Here is a 14,963-nt window from a genome sequence, read left to right on the forward strand (position 1 = left end):
GGTCCTTCTTTGGGCTGCAGCACTTGTGCAAATATTAGAATAGAGTTGCTGAGCTCCTTGGGGGCTACCCCCACCCCCCACTCCCTCCAGGTTTGTTTTTCCAGTTAGATTAAAAAAACCTTTCGTTTCTTTAAAACCCAGACATGAAAGGAAACTAAAAAGGCCAAATCTGCAGTTGCCCATTCAAAGTAAAAAGGTGCCATTACTTTTCGTCTAGTTCCCTATGGAAACGTATCTCAACAGTTTGCAAACACTCAGGGTTTTCTTTTGGCACAAGGCAAGCAGAAGAGTCTTGCCATTGTTCAAGGCAGGCTAAAGAGAAAGTTAGAGAAAGTATCAAATTTGGCTTTGATAGCCTCTTTCTTTTCCTTCCTTCCTTCCTTCCTTCCTTCCTTCCTTCCTTCCTTCCTTCCTTCCTTTAGCATATCTGCCATGCATTTTTTTCTATCAAAGATTGTTCTTTTTTCTACCAAAGATTGTTCTTTGTATAATAAAGGTGAAGGTAAAGAGACCCCTGACCATTAGGTCCAGTCCTGACCGACTCTGGGGTTGCAGCACTCATCTCACTTTATTGGCCAAGGGAGCCAGCGTACAGCTTCCGGGTCATGTGGCCAGCATGACTAAACCACTTCTGGCAAACCAGAGCAGCGCACAGAAACGCCGTTTACCTTCCCGCCGGAGTGGTACCTATTTATCTACTTGCACTTTGACGTTCTTTCGAACTGCTAGGTGGACAGGAGCTGGGACTGAGCAATGGGAGCTCACCCCATTGTGGGGATTCGAACCACCAACCTTCTGATCGACAAGTCCTAGGCTCTGTGGTTTAACCCACAGCACCACCCGCGTCCCTAGGATGTAGCTCTTGAGGGGAGACAATGAATCCCTTTTCTCTCTCCTTTGGTTTTGGTGTCCCGCCCCCCCCCCCAGAGGCAAAGGGATTCTCTGAATCTATGGTTTTGGTATATTACTAACAAGCTTGAGCTTCCTATGGTTGCCACCCATGTGCCCCCTCCCGCAAATGCATAAGGGACAGTAAAGGGGACTATAGCTGGAGGGAGGGTGGAAATCAGCTTAAATTGGTGAGGGGGTGGGGGGAGGTCCTCACTTGAGCAGAAGGCCTGTGGTGGATCCACTGCTGCGTGGATCCAAGTCTGAGGGTGCAATCCAGTATTGTACTATGGCATTTCCATTCTTTTCACACACATTTTGTTGAAGTGAATGGGCACAGCCTGGCAGTATCACATCAGAAAATTCACCTTGAATTGCCATCCAGAAATACATAAGGAAAGTGAACAGCAATCCACTGCTGGAGGGACATATCTCTGTTCTGCCAGTAACATGTGTGCATATATTCTTCACTTAAAACATCACAGAGCACGTTACAGTCTGGGACCTGTAAAGATGCGAATTCACTATTTGCACCTTTTACTGGGCTCCGCTTAATTCAGTTATGGAAGAGGTCATGAACAGTGCATGGCACTGAAATCCCACCCCCACTGACAACTTGCCCTGCCCTTCCTAGCTTTGTGTCCTTAAGGTCTACAAGCATGCTTTTCTCTTGAGTCCTAATGACACATAACTGAACTCCTAACACACCTTTCCTCCATCCTCAGTCCAGGAAAAGCTGATTTGGGAGGAAGCCATTTGGAGTGGATGATGGGGGGGGTTAACAGTATTAAAACACAAATAGAAGGCACAGGTGAGGTTGTGATAGTTATCAGGATAGCATCAGGTGTGGAGGGTGAGTTTAACCCTTGCTTCCTTGCTGCGGAGCTGAGAAAATTGCAAAGAACTTCAGAGGAGGGACTCTTGCTGCAGTCGCCATGGCTATTTAGACCCGCCCCCCAGCAGAGCTTCCATTTGCAGTCTTTATAAATGTGCATGTTAAATGCAAATACCTATTTAACGCCGCATCTAGTTTGTCATCAGTTGGCTTAAAGCATAGCCAAAGTCAGGAAGAATTCTGAGACTGTGTTCCATTTCCATTAAAGAAGCATCACATGAATGCCTGTGTTATGTCGTTTACTCACAGTTCCTTAGCTCGGAAATTGGGTGCGCCACTGCACTAGTAAGAAAAACTTTGTTGCCATGGCAACCCGCTGAGAACAAGCAAGGGCTATTTCACAGCACTAGACAAAAGGCTACTAGAGGCGAGAGGGAGATTTGCCCTTTTGATGCAGCCTGGAGCAGAATCACAGATCAACTTTGCACTTGTATACAAATAAACCTTGAACGTGACTGGAGAAAAATTCATTATTTTATAAATATGCTTGAACCCATGCTGGCATTTTCCAGTGAACATGAATTATATATGTGGTTTTCTTGCACATGTAGGCATTGTATTTTACCCCTAAAAGTGATGATCCACCCAGTGTTTTAGCATTGTGGAGGCCACAGGGGCGATTTCCCTTGGTGCAAAATTATTAGGGGCGCAGAATTTCAACAACCGGTGTTGCCTCAATGCAGACTGCGCCCTTAAGTATTTGAGCAGAAGAATGTGCTTTGAATGTGTTTTAAAGGTGTTGTGTTTACACAGCCATTATAGAAACATCTAAGGATACATTGGTTCCAGGGGATCACAGTAACTTGCGTACCCTTCTGCAAAGGAAACTAAATTCAGATTGTGTTAGAATACGTGGATAAGAAATCTATTTAGGAAAGTTCATGGTACCGAATTAGGAAATAAAAAGGCTACACAGAAAATCAGTACACAAACCAGCTTCTGATGTAAATCTTAGTGCAGCTACTCATTTTTAACTTGAAAGCTCAGGAAAAGCCTCAAGTCTGATATTCTCTCTGTTGTTGTTATCTTAAAAGTCTTTGCATTAAGAAACAGGATCAGACTAACCTGACGACCTTGTTTAGTGTGATAATGTAATTTCATAAAATTTTTACCTTTTACCTTTACTTATAATAATTTATGGTGTGTTTGGCTTTAATTTTGCAGACATCTCGGGATTTGGCTTGCTTCATACAGTTTGAGAACGTAAATGTTTATTACGGTGTTCAGTACAAAGCAAAGTATAAGGCACCTACAGACCACTGTTTTGTCTTAAAGGTAGGTACAAAAGATCATGCATTCTGGAGTGGCTGTTGTAAGCATGTGTCACATTTGTAGTGCAATCCTGTTGTTCTGTAAAACTCTTCTAGTTAGAGCCTAGAAATGGAAGCGAGATTTCTAGAGTTTCTGGATATAAACAATCTTTAGAGGGCAAAGGTAAGAGAGGGAAATAGCAGGGTTTCAACCTCATATAACTCTAGCCTGTTTGAATCTAATCAATGAAGGCCTTAAGCCATAGAGTAAGCTGTCCTGTCTGGACTAAGCCTAAGCCTATGCCACTTCCTACCTTGAGAGGAAAAGGTCACCAAGCCTTTATAATATTCCTCTTTTCCATGTGACTCAATATGTAAGGAGCTCTGCATGGCTTTAACCAGCCTCTTTTGTTTCCGACCAGATCAGAGTCTGAAACTAGTGGTTTTTTTCTTTACCAATAGTTTAGAAACTTTTACCTTTTGTAATTAAATCATATTATGGCTGCCTGTGCATCTTTTCTGACTGCTGCATGGGAAAGCACATGAATCTGACCTTTGAAGATTTTTGTAGGTAAACCATTTTATGACTTACCAAAGGTGTGGTCTATCTCTGTGCTTTGGGGTGTGGATTAGCTTGGGAAAAGCTTTTAAAAGGGGACATTTGGGGACTCGAACAGAAGAGCACATTTTTAAGTTTTTACAACTTATATTTCCATGCTTTTCTTTTCTTTGCTTCATGTTTTGTGATTTTAAATCTCTGCTGGGGTTTTCTAATCCAACAGTACTTGCCCCAGACTTGGGTCTTGGCTTCCAGGATTGCAACACAAATTAGGTATGACAGTGTGAAATGGAGTTTTAGATGAATGTCGACTGGAAAAATGGCATGGTGGGAATGCTAAGTCCCTCCCCAAGCTCCATGATCCTGATTTAAATTATTGAAGTATAAAAGTTTTTCTTATGATACACTTCACATTACACACCAAGTTTCTTCAGTTTCCCAGGCTCCCAGCTGCTATTAACACTTTTTTAAAATGCAGAGGATCTTTTGAACTGAATATCCTGCATCATATCTAGTCTGGCTGTAAAGCCTGGCAGACTCCAGAACTGTTGAAATATTTGAATGATAAATCCCAATTTGCACTGATTTTAAATGAACAGTTATGCATAGGGGACACAGAGCTTTGAGGATTGGCTATGTACAGGCCTTGGCCTGGTTGCAATGAACTAAGTCCTATTTATTTTAATGGAACTTCCAAGTACGTTTGTAGTCTGTCTTTTTTGCCAACAAACAACTAGGTGTTTGCATCCCCACGTTTCACGGAAAACCCTGCTAAAACTTAGGGTATGGTAGTGCCTTGTCAGGAGCATTTGCTTTTGAGTTCAAGTTATGAGCACTATGGCATTACTTTTGAAAATTCAAAGAGTCACTAGCATAAAATCTTAACCCCAAGATTTTTTTTAAATAAAAAATATATTCACAGTTGACAGTAGCAAGGTAATCTAAATGTAAATTGGCTCGTTTAGTCAGTCTGTTGTGTCTGATACCAGGAGAATTTAATTATGCTTTATTGGCGCAGGTTTTGCATGAGTAACCTGAGAGTAATGGTGCATAATGTGGAATTAATCTAGGGTGAAAGAATTGGTGCCCTGGGAACAAGCTGGCACAATAGCATCATCATACCCTATTTCCACGCCTTAGTACCTGCCATTGCGGCCTATCCAGCTGGGCTTTGGTAATAACCTTTAGAGACATCTTTCAGATGGTGCTTTTGAGAATTGTGTTGCCATGTTCTTTAATGTTGGCCTTCTAGGGCTAGTCCATGTATCTGGTACATATATTTCGTAGTGTAATAAACTCAAAAACTGCATAAAGCTGAAATCCGGAGTTTGTCTTGTTGCATCCCAGCCTGCTTCCCCTTCCAAACTGGTTGATGTGATGCAAAGAAACAAACTGAGGTATTTGACTGGTGATAATATAATCACACATTCAAACAATGAGAGCTGTTCCAACATTCAGTGAGAACTGTTCCAAGTTAATGGGAGGTCATGCCCACCATGTGCTTATGACCAGGACAGTAGTTTGTATTTATTGTTTCACAAAAAGCATACACAACTTGATTGTGAAAAACACCACCACCACCTCAAAGCAATTTACAAAAGATAAAACAGCAAAATCAATGGGGGCCCCCCCACAACCAGACATTAAACATGCAAAAGCTAAAATAGCAAAACAGATTACAATTACCCCAACATTCTAAGCATCTGGGCAAGTTTGTCTAAATAAGAATGCTTCTATCAGGCACCAAAGTGTTTGTAGGCTTCTGCTTTGAAATGTAAAAGTTTAAAGGCTATAATGGAAATAGCTACTTCTCCTAAAGCGCTCCCTTCCATACAATAATCCAGTTCGTACATATGGCTAAGAGTGAATACACTTGAGACACATATGCAGTTTCTCAAAGAGGAGATCCCAGCCACATCTTGGTGGTACTGCTGCAGAGCTTCTGAGAGAGATGCCGTGGTTTAGCTGAGCATGTCACCTAAACTTGGGTCTCATGGTTTGTCTTGCTTCAAACAAACCATGATCTATAACCAAGGTTTTGTTTTGGGGCAGGCTTCCTCAACCTCGGCATTGTCCAGATGTTTTTGGCCTACAACTCCATGATCCCTAGCTAGCAGGACCAGTGGTCAGGGATGATGGGAATTGTAGTCTCAAAACATCTGGAAGGCCGAGGTTGAGGAAGCCTGTTCTTAGGTTTACTGCTCGTGGTTTGTCTGAAGGAGACAAACCGCAAGCCCAGGTTTGGAGGACATGCTAAGCCAAACTATGGCTTAGGTCAAAGCAACTGGAGAATGTAAGGGGGCAGGAATTCTCACACACTCAAGCTTTCACACTAAGCCATGTAGCCACTGAGTTGCAGACCTTAAGACAGGGGAGCCCTGCCTCATGTTGTAATTGGCAACTAATAACTAATAAGAATGCTTCAGAAAGGAACTGGAGGGTATAACGAAATATTACACGTCAGCAAGGGTGTCAAAAACCCTGCCAGCCTTTTTATTTCTTTAAAAAGAAAAGCTGCTTCATGAGGGGAGTTTCAAGTGAAGATATTTGAATTTAAAAATACTTCAGAAAATCTGCATTGCTTCCTTATGGAGCCTCTTAAAAATAATGAAGTATATTATCTGGAATATTAAGGAAGACCGGCAAAGGTTAGGGTCACGGTAATGTTTGTTTTGTTTAAAAGAGATCTTTAAAAATTGAAAAGTATCTGATGCCATCTGCTGGATTTAACTGATACTTGCAACGCATCAAAATTCCAAGTTCTCTGACCCAACAGAAGACTGAAGAATCATTTCTAGAATGGAAGTACTCATCAGCATTGAACTGAACATTCTACTTAGCATGCGAACATTTTAGTTGCCCTACATTTTTCATGGTGCAGAAGATACATTTTGAAAAAACAATTGTTACAACAGTGTCCTGATAAAATTACAGACTTTTGTCATGCTATGTAATAAAGTTTCACTTGATTATTCTAAAAGATCACACCACATTTTCACCTGAGTATTGGGTGGATTCCTGCCACAGTCTGAACAATTTATGCATTCAGTAAACATTTGCCATATGCTATAAAAGGAGTAGGTGTCATGGGCCAAATTGGGTCAAGGTTTTGTGTGTTTACCTTTGCTGCCATGTACTAGTGATTAGGTGGAACAAGTTTGTCATGAAACTCACCCCAGGATATTTTTTGTTAAAGGGTAGCACATAAATTAGCTAAACAGTAAATGAATGAAATACGGAACTCAGAACACATTGGACTTCATGATCAGATGTCTTTTTATAGTCTACATTTTATGCAGCTTTTCCATTAAGCATTTTCCATTAAGCACTAAGCAGATTTTCCATTAAGCACTAACAAGGTTATACCGTATTTTTCGCCCCATAGTACGCACCAAGTTTTTTGGGGGGGAAATAAAGGGGGGAATTATTTCCCCCCCAGGCGCTTGCGAGCCCGCCTTCAGACCAGGTCCGGGGACAGCGGGAAGACGCGCTGCGCCTCCCCGCTGTCCCCGGAGCTTGCGGGGCTGGCGGCGGGGAGAAGCATGCGTCTCCCCACCGTCAGCCTCCAAACCACATCGGGAGACAGCGGGATGGCGGCGTTCCGCCTCCCCACTGTCCCCCGACCTTGTGGGGCTGGCGCTGGGGCTCTCCTGAAGCCTGGAGAGCGAGAGGGGTCGGCGCGCACCAACCCCTCTCGCTCTCCAGGCTTCAGCGAAAGCCTGCATTCGCCCCATAGGATGCACACACATTTCCCCTTCATATTTGGAGGGGGGGAAGTGCGTCCTATAGGGTGAAAAATACTGTACTTTGAAGTTAATGCATGACAACCTCAAAAATTAACACACATAGTAAGGAGGCGGCGAGGGGCAGGGATGGATTTGTTGTTTTTTAACGTATGCAGAAAAAATACTGGGACCAGGGAAAATATGTATGCAAGCTGACACCAGATCCTAAACAGAGACGCAGAAATCCTAAATTAGGGGATGTGGAGCAGAGACCACTTCATATGCTTCTCAAAAAATTGCTTGCTTCTTGGAAACTGCAGATATGTTAATCTTCTAGCTTATACAACTGCCAGATGACAACCCTCAATGGAGACCTCAATTTACACACTGAATGCTAAGCTCAGAACTGTGACATGCCTCACATTTACTTGGCTGGAAGTCATGTTGAAAGTAGGCCGTTTCAAGCTAAGCTTCCACCCAACAAATATCTCCTTACAAATGAGTTTATAATAAGCAGCATTTTGTTATTAAGCATTTTGTGACTTGTTCACAGATGTATGTCTAATTTGTTTCCCGCTAATGTAAGACCACCCTTTCTTTCCACTTATTTTAATTTCAATCTATTTTAATGATAAAATTTATTATTATTATTATTAGCATCCCCAGATACAGAAGGAGTCTCAGTATATCAGATATTTGTGCTGTGATGACCGGCAGTCTCTACATCAGTGGGTAACTGGCATAAGAATTGCAAAGGTATGTAGTGCAAGATGTGCGGTCGTTTTTTTAAAACACACACACAAAAAATTGTTGTATAATTTGTTGATTTTCACAACGGACAAAAATAACTCTTGTTCCTTTCCAAGTAAAATACAGGCACACAATGGATAGACATTTGTGTAAATGTGAGATAATACAGTTGCAAATGTAATTAGGTTGTGGGAGCCAGAGAAGTCTCATCAGTCATCTGAAAAATTATGAATAAGCTGTTCTAACTGCAGTAAGGAAAACAAGACAAAGATTGTAATGTGCTCACACATAGTTTATACCTGTGGATCAGGATGCCTATCTGGTGAAGGTTGCTCTTCCAATTTGCAGCATGCATCAGCTCATGCATGGACTGTACTGCCAAGGGGTGAATTCAGGTAATAGTTTGCTAACGCACCATGATGTGCAACCACCCAGCAAGCCAGTCTTCTGTATGATCATGCCAGATGTTACCACCCCCGTTTCACCACATTTCTGGTAAGGTGCAGAAGTGTAATAGCAAGACATTTTGTGTGGTAGGGGTAAGTCCTGGTTGGCCTAATGCACCAGCCTCCTCCGATCAGTGTTGTAAACCACCCTGAATGAAGCATCAGAAGAGTGTGGTTGGAATTCTTACGTAAGCAGATAAAATAGGATGGGCTAGGTCCACAAGTGAGTTCATCCAGTGTGTGAATTTAAGCCATTGTAAACCTAGGGATTCAAGGTTTAAATTGCCTCTTGCCAAATACAGTACTTAATGGAATGGGCTGTAGGTGATCTCTGAACCCAACAAATGGAAATGACTTTACGAATGTATTGGATTCTAGACATCCATCTGCTCTGATGTGTTTAAACCAATCCTTGCGCCTGTAGTTTTATAGTACTGACATTTATACTAGATGCTGTAGGCATACCTAGTACCAGTCACTGGAGAGTATCTCTGTGGAGGGTTGGTTGTATTAGTCAAAACATCAGGAAGCAGGAAAGTGTGCTTTTATTCCTTTGAAGGGGCATTGGTGGTAATTTTCAGTATATATGTGCTTATTTTCTCAGTATGGAAAGACGTTGTATGATAACTACACTCGCGCAGTGCAGAAGGCTGGCTTAGCTTCTCGACTGACCAAGTTAGGGAATGTTCAATCTTCCACTGCTGCAATATCATCTTCAAAAGGTATATGATATATGGTAAATGTTAAATTGTGTGTGCGCGTACATAAGTTATGGAAGAGCATCCTGCATGTTGGGTTTTCTGCAGATTGGCATTTGGTCTGATTCAGAGGTAAGGAGCGAGTTTTCCTGGGGGAAAGGGTAGGACAAGAGAAAAACTTCTTGGGCTCATGCCTTGAAATCACTGGAGAAGCGAAAAAGTAGATGAGCCTTTAGTGTAGACAATTCTGAGCTAGATGGAGCAGTAGGTCTGACTCGGTATAAGGCAGCTTCCCATGTTCTTAACATTTGGACACAGGTGTACTATAGTTCCAAAAATGTACCAAAGTTCTTCTGGATTGTACTTTAGTTATACCTTAACTTGGCCTCTTCAACTTTGGGTCTTCAGAAGTTGTTGCACTAAAACTCCCAGGATCCCTGACAATTGGCTAAGCTGGCTAGGGATGTTCAACAACAGCTGGGCTCCCAAGGTTGAAGAATTCTCATTGAAACATATTCTTGTTTTGCCAGTTCAACGTTTTCTAAAAAGGGAAACTAGAAGTTCAAGAACTATTTGGGGGGCGGGAAAGAGAGAGAGAAGCTGCTGCATATCCTAAACTGGAGAGTAAGATATGACACTCCTGGCCAACTGAAAAAGTTCACATAATCCTCTGCAGAACAGTACAGTTCAAGCCACAGAGATTTCTTCTTGGCTTTGTTCCCTTACTTTGTTTGTCAGGAGTAGGGCACGTCTGCAGCTCCTTAGAGAAGCATCAACAACATACAGAACTATTCACAGGGTGCTTTAGTATCCTATGGAGCTTAGTGTATTATTTCGATCGTGATTCAAAATAAGAATGATTTTTGCCTTTAATCACTCGAAATTGGCTTTGCAAGCCTGTTGTTTCTTTCTTTTTAACTGTGTATCCTAGGTAGTACTCATGCTAACGGACAGGTCCCCCAAAGCACGACCCTCGCTGCTGCAAATTCTTCAGAACCTGAGAAACCTGCTGAGATGCCAAAGGTACAAATTAAATTGAACGTATCATCGTAAATTCAGCATTAACATAAATATATCTGTAGGCAGGAAGCCTAGAGGTCCATGCAATGTCCATGCATTCTTGCAGCTTGACTAGAAGTCTACACACATTGGCTGCAGCCACCCACAGCCCTTGTAATGCACGAAAGGTACTGTACTTCTTTTGTCAATCTTGAAATCAAATAAATAAATAAATAAATAAATAAATAAATAAATAAATAAATAAAATGGCTTGTAGGAAATAAAAAGCAATAGGAATACTATTAAAAACCAATATGAACATTTAGTGCTATGGAAATGTAATTTCCCATCTTCAACCACATCTACTTTAGACCACCTAAATGAAGCTCATGGAGGACTGGTGGTCCAGAGAGCCCAGTTTAGGAACCCTTGCTCTCCATTTGGCTTGTAGCACTTGTGCCAAAGTATCTGTAAATGAATTAGGAACTGGAGATGTGCAAAATATAAACTTTGGGGCACCTTTGGTGGCGCTGTGGTCTAAACCACAGAGCCAAGGGCTTGCTGATCAGAAGGTCGGCGGTTCAAATCCCCGCAACGGGGTGAGCTCGTTTCCGTGCGCTGCTCTGGTTCACCAGAAGCGGCTTTATCATGCTGGCCACATGACCCGGAAGCTGTCTGCGGACAAAACGCCGGCTCCCTAGGCCAGTAAAGCGAGATGAGCGCCGCAATCCCAGAGTCATTCGCGACTGGACTTAACGGTCAGGAGTCCCTTTACCCTTTAAATAGGTTTGTTCCTTAAATAGCCTGTCTTGGTTACTTACTGAACCGAAACAATTCATTCCACTTATCCATTTTGTGCGCATATGCTCAATGTAAGAGAGACTTGAGGGGTTTTTTGATCTACCTAGAAACCGTTCTATAGATGACTAGAAGCAGGAAGTGCTTAGAACTCAGTTAAAGGTTACCATGCAGACATAACTCTTAACAGCTACCAGCTGCCACCTGCAAATGAAAGGAGAGCACATTCCTTACACTGCCAATGGGATTCTATTCATCTTAAGAACATAGTCTAGCAGCCACATGGTGAAGGCAAGCTCACCTAATATTCTGCCAGGGCAAACATTTACCTAACGAACTGCTAGCCTAGACGACACTTTCATTTAACTTGTGTGACAAATGCTTTGGAAAAGATCAAACATTTTATCTTTCTGTTCAGTTTGTGTACATTGTGCAGCTAGAGGTTAAGGCATTCCAGTCATCTTTCATTATAAGAGAATGTGGAGGGAAAGTGGCTGTGATTGGTACAAAAGGGCAGGAAAATGTATAGTAGCCAGCTTGCTCCCAGTTCTCAGCAAAATGCATTCAAGGTTAAGCTCCAGTCACCAGCCTCCAGCAGACTATATAAGTGCAGACCGGAGGAGATACAGTAGGTATTAACTACTCTGTGTACAGGCCTTTTTAGTGCACCTATTTCCCGAAGGCTAAAGAGAATGCAGTAAGCACTGAGCTTAATTCAGCAAAGCAATATATCAGTTGTAAGGGCTAAAGTAGCTGCATTCACACTATGTGAGCACTGCACTGTGTTTGCAAGCCAAGGAAATATAGCTGTGTGCAATGCCAGGTCAATGCAGGGCCAGCCCTACCATTTGGCAGAGTGGCCCAGCTGCCTCAGGCAGCAGAGGCTGTTAGGTGGTGGTGATGATTCGTGGCAAAATGTTGAAAGGCAGGATTGTCTGTGTCACACAGCCGCTGCTCCCCTGTTGTGGACACTGTAAATGTTCAGGTAAGACTCAGCTGCCAATCTGCTTAGCTTCTGTTCCGCTTCAAATGTTTATACCATTGAAATGAAAATTGGCAACTGATTCCTAGTCCTGGAACGCTTGAGGAAAGGCTGGATTTTCTATCAGGCTGCCAGGAGGTTGTCCTTCTGTTTAGACTCCTTGTAGCTTCACATTCACAACAGATAGTACCTACGCTGAATCTCTCTACATCAAATGGGTATCAGGAAATGGTAATATAATTTGAGGCACTGAGATTGTAAGTAAACTTAAATGTCCATAGACAGGAGGGAGTCTTTCAGATTGTCTGGTTTTGCAAAAACTAATCCTTGTAGTTTTGGAACGCATCTATTTTTACTGCTAAATGGACACAAATGGAAATCCCAGTGTTATATGTTCTCCCTGCTGCCTTGAAACCAAGGAAGACATAATTCATGCTGGACCTGCGGTCTTTCTTTTACTATTCACCTCTCATTTTGAAAATTGCTTCCTTTGTTTTAAAAGGTTACGAAACCAGACGGCACCACTGACACCAGGCGAGCGCCACCATCTCCCATGCCACAACCGAAACACCTCCGTAAACCTGGTGGGCTATACCCACCACCCCCTCCGCAAAGACGATCTTCTGCTTTTACTGGTTCGCTGAACCTGCCCCAAAATATGGAGAGAAGAAACACAATTGCCACATCAGATCCAGATGAATTTCCACCACCCCCTGAATCAATACTGCTTCCCACTGCGTTGGAGGACTTGCCGCCGCCACCGCCGCCTGAATACTATGAAGATCCTCCTGATTTCATTCCAGCCCCACCACCTGCCTTTGCTGTGGGCGCTGGCACTCCAGAACTGCCGCCGCCGCCACCTCCTGCAGTCTCTGCCCCCACGATGCCTCCGCCTATCAGAAAGAAACCTCCGCCTCCTCCTAAAAGACAGGAACAAAGTGCTGGGCAGGCAGGAGGGCCTAGGCAAAGTGGGCTTCCTCCAAGGGGAGATGCAGGTGAACAAGGAGGAGACTTAATGTCCGATTTAATGAAAGCACTGCAAAAGAAGAGGGGTGAGACATCATGAAACAAGCAGTTTAAATGAAGATTAGTGTGCGGTTTTAGTTGGATCAGGGAGAGGGTGGCCCAGGTAAATTGTCTACAGCTCTTCCTGGTGGTCCAAAGGAATATGTGCTAGAGAAAGGCATCCCAACATATCCCGAAGCAAGGCTTTTCCCCCCTACCCACCCCTGCAACTTGTTCCGAAATGGTGGCTTCCCATGTTCCTGGTTTGAGGCTGAAGAACACAACTAGAAGCTCCCTTGGGAAGTGTCCCAAGGGAGAGGCAGATTCCCAAGGAGATTTGGATCTAGCAAAAAAGAGGAAAGAACCTTATAGCAAATTAAAGGCTGACTAATATTAATCAATTGAAGGTTTAATAGGCTATTTAATTGGATTTTCCCTGGGCATGTGTTCATGTAGATTGCACAATCTGTTCTTACCCTGTAAATGTATGGCAAATGTATGGGCAGGCATGACCTGATTTGCAAAAATAAGGAGACTGAAAACAGTACTACAACAGTTGCAGTGACAGCTGTCTCAACAATTCCACCCACCAACCCCATACTTTTTAAAGAGATAGTACTATTAGATACAGCGAGAACCAACCATTTGGTTAACAGTGAACACTTCCACTTGAGGCTTTATTATTCACAGGTTGTCCTGACTATAATGTGCCACACCTGTTTCCTCAATTGTTTTGAAGTGAGAAATCCCAACCAAAATGCTGCTTTCAGCTGTCGTATCTGCAGGCTATGTCTCTGGTTATTTATCCAATATAACACAAGGCCAAAGATACGCAAGTTTCAGTTCTTCTTCCCACAGCAACCAAGTTAGCAATTGTCTTTTAAGTGATGCCTAAAAATATTTGTCGCCTAAAGATTTTAGGATGATCGGAATACGTTAAGGCATTTATGAGTTCTTACGCCTCTTTCATCATTTATGATTCACCTTAATCTTCCAAGTGTTCATTTTGACAGAGCTTGTTTTGACTGCCAGCTCCTGAACAAAATCCTCTTCAATGCCTCATAAAAGTGTCAAAGTTAATGAACAAGCAACACAGTTTGTTTTGACGCATGTAGCGCACGCATACGCAAAACATTCTTTGGAATGGCAAGTGCTTTCCTTCTCTAAACATTCAGTTCAGGAGCACAACAGTTACGCCTAAAATTGGGAAACAGAATCAGACAGCATGGAGACTAAATCCTACCCTTGGAGAGTTGTCAGCGGCCAATCCTCAAATGGCTTACCAGCAGAACTAGCTTGCAAACCAAATATTTCAATGCAGTTGCAGAGACACTAGGAAGAACCTTGGCTATAAATGGTACTTAGATCAAAAGCTGTTCTTGAAATGAGAAAAGTGGTGCTTGCTGCAGTTCAACTATTTGCCCATACTGCCCTATGCTTTGTCAACTTAACTCTGTGTGTTTCTCAGATGGGTTGAGATTTTGTTGTTCTAACAAAATAAGAACCCTTGTTTCTAGATCCATTTATCATGTGCCAAGGTTATTTATGGGACCCTCAAGAGGCAGACTCTGCTGCCTTGGAGACTACAGAATTTGGGGTGCCTCTTGTACAAAGCTGAATCGCGGACAGTCACAAACAATTCCTATGATTGTGGCACAGCAAGAGCAAAGAGAGTTGGTTACGAGGAAATTAAAATGGCAAGCAGGGGGGAAGAGGAGCGAGTGCTTAACTCTGCTTCCAATAATTCCAGATAAGAATGGATGGATTTGCCTGCTTCCTGTCTGTCAGTTCTGCATGAAATGATTCAGAATTATGTTCCACCTTGTTTCTGTATCAATCTATTGATTTTAATTGCATGAAAATTGGCATGTTTGTATGCTTTTTACCCAGTAATACACATTTTTTTACACAGTTTCGTACTATTTTTTTGAGCTGAGAACTGTAGTACAGATTTGGCAGCACATGGGG

At 42.6% G+C, this 14,963-nt stretch overlaps 1 protein-coding gene across 1 annotated transcript in view; it reads left to right on the forward strand.

Moving 5' to 3' along the window:
• The window catches only part of APBB1IP (amyloid beta precursor protein binding family B member 1 interacting protein), a 48,761-nt gene extending 33,857 nt beyond the window's left edge, over window positions 1-14,904 (forward strand). Inside the window, exons 10-14 of the mRNA XM_082193788.1 lie at window positions 2,948-3,058; window positions 7,975-8,073; window positions 9,118-9,235; window positions 10,143-10,234; window positions 12,493-14,904. Coding sequence (XP_082049914.1) covers window positions 2,948-3,058; window positions 7,975-8,073; window positions 9,118-9,235; window positions 10,143-10,234; window positions 12,493-13,056 — 984 coding nt within the window. The 3' untranslated portion in view covers window positions 13,057-14,904. The remainder of the gene's footprint in view (window positions 1-2,947; window positions 3,059-7,974; window positions 8,074-9,117; window positions 9,236-10,142; window positions 10,235-12,492) is intronic.
• The last annotated feature ends 59 nt before the right edge of the window (window positions 14,905-14,963 follow it).

Source organism: Podarcis vaucheri, assembly GCF_965113315.1.
Source record: "Podarcis vaucheri genome assembly, chromosome: 12".
In the NCBI taxonomy this organism is placed as follows: domain Eukaryota; kingdom Metazoa; phylum Chordata; class Lepidosauria; order Squamata; family Lacertidae; genus Podarcis; species Podarcis vaucheri.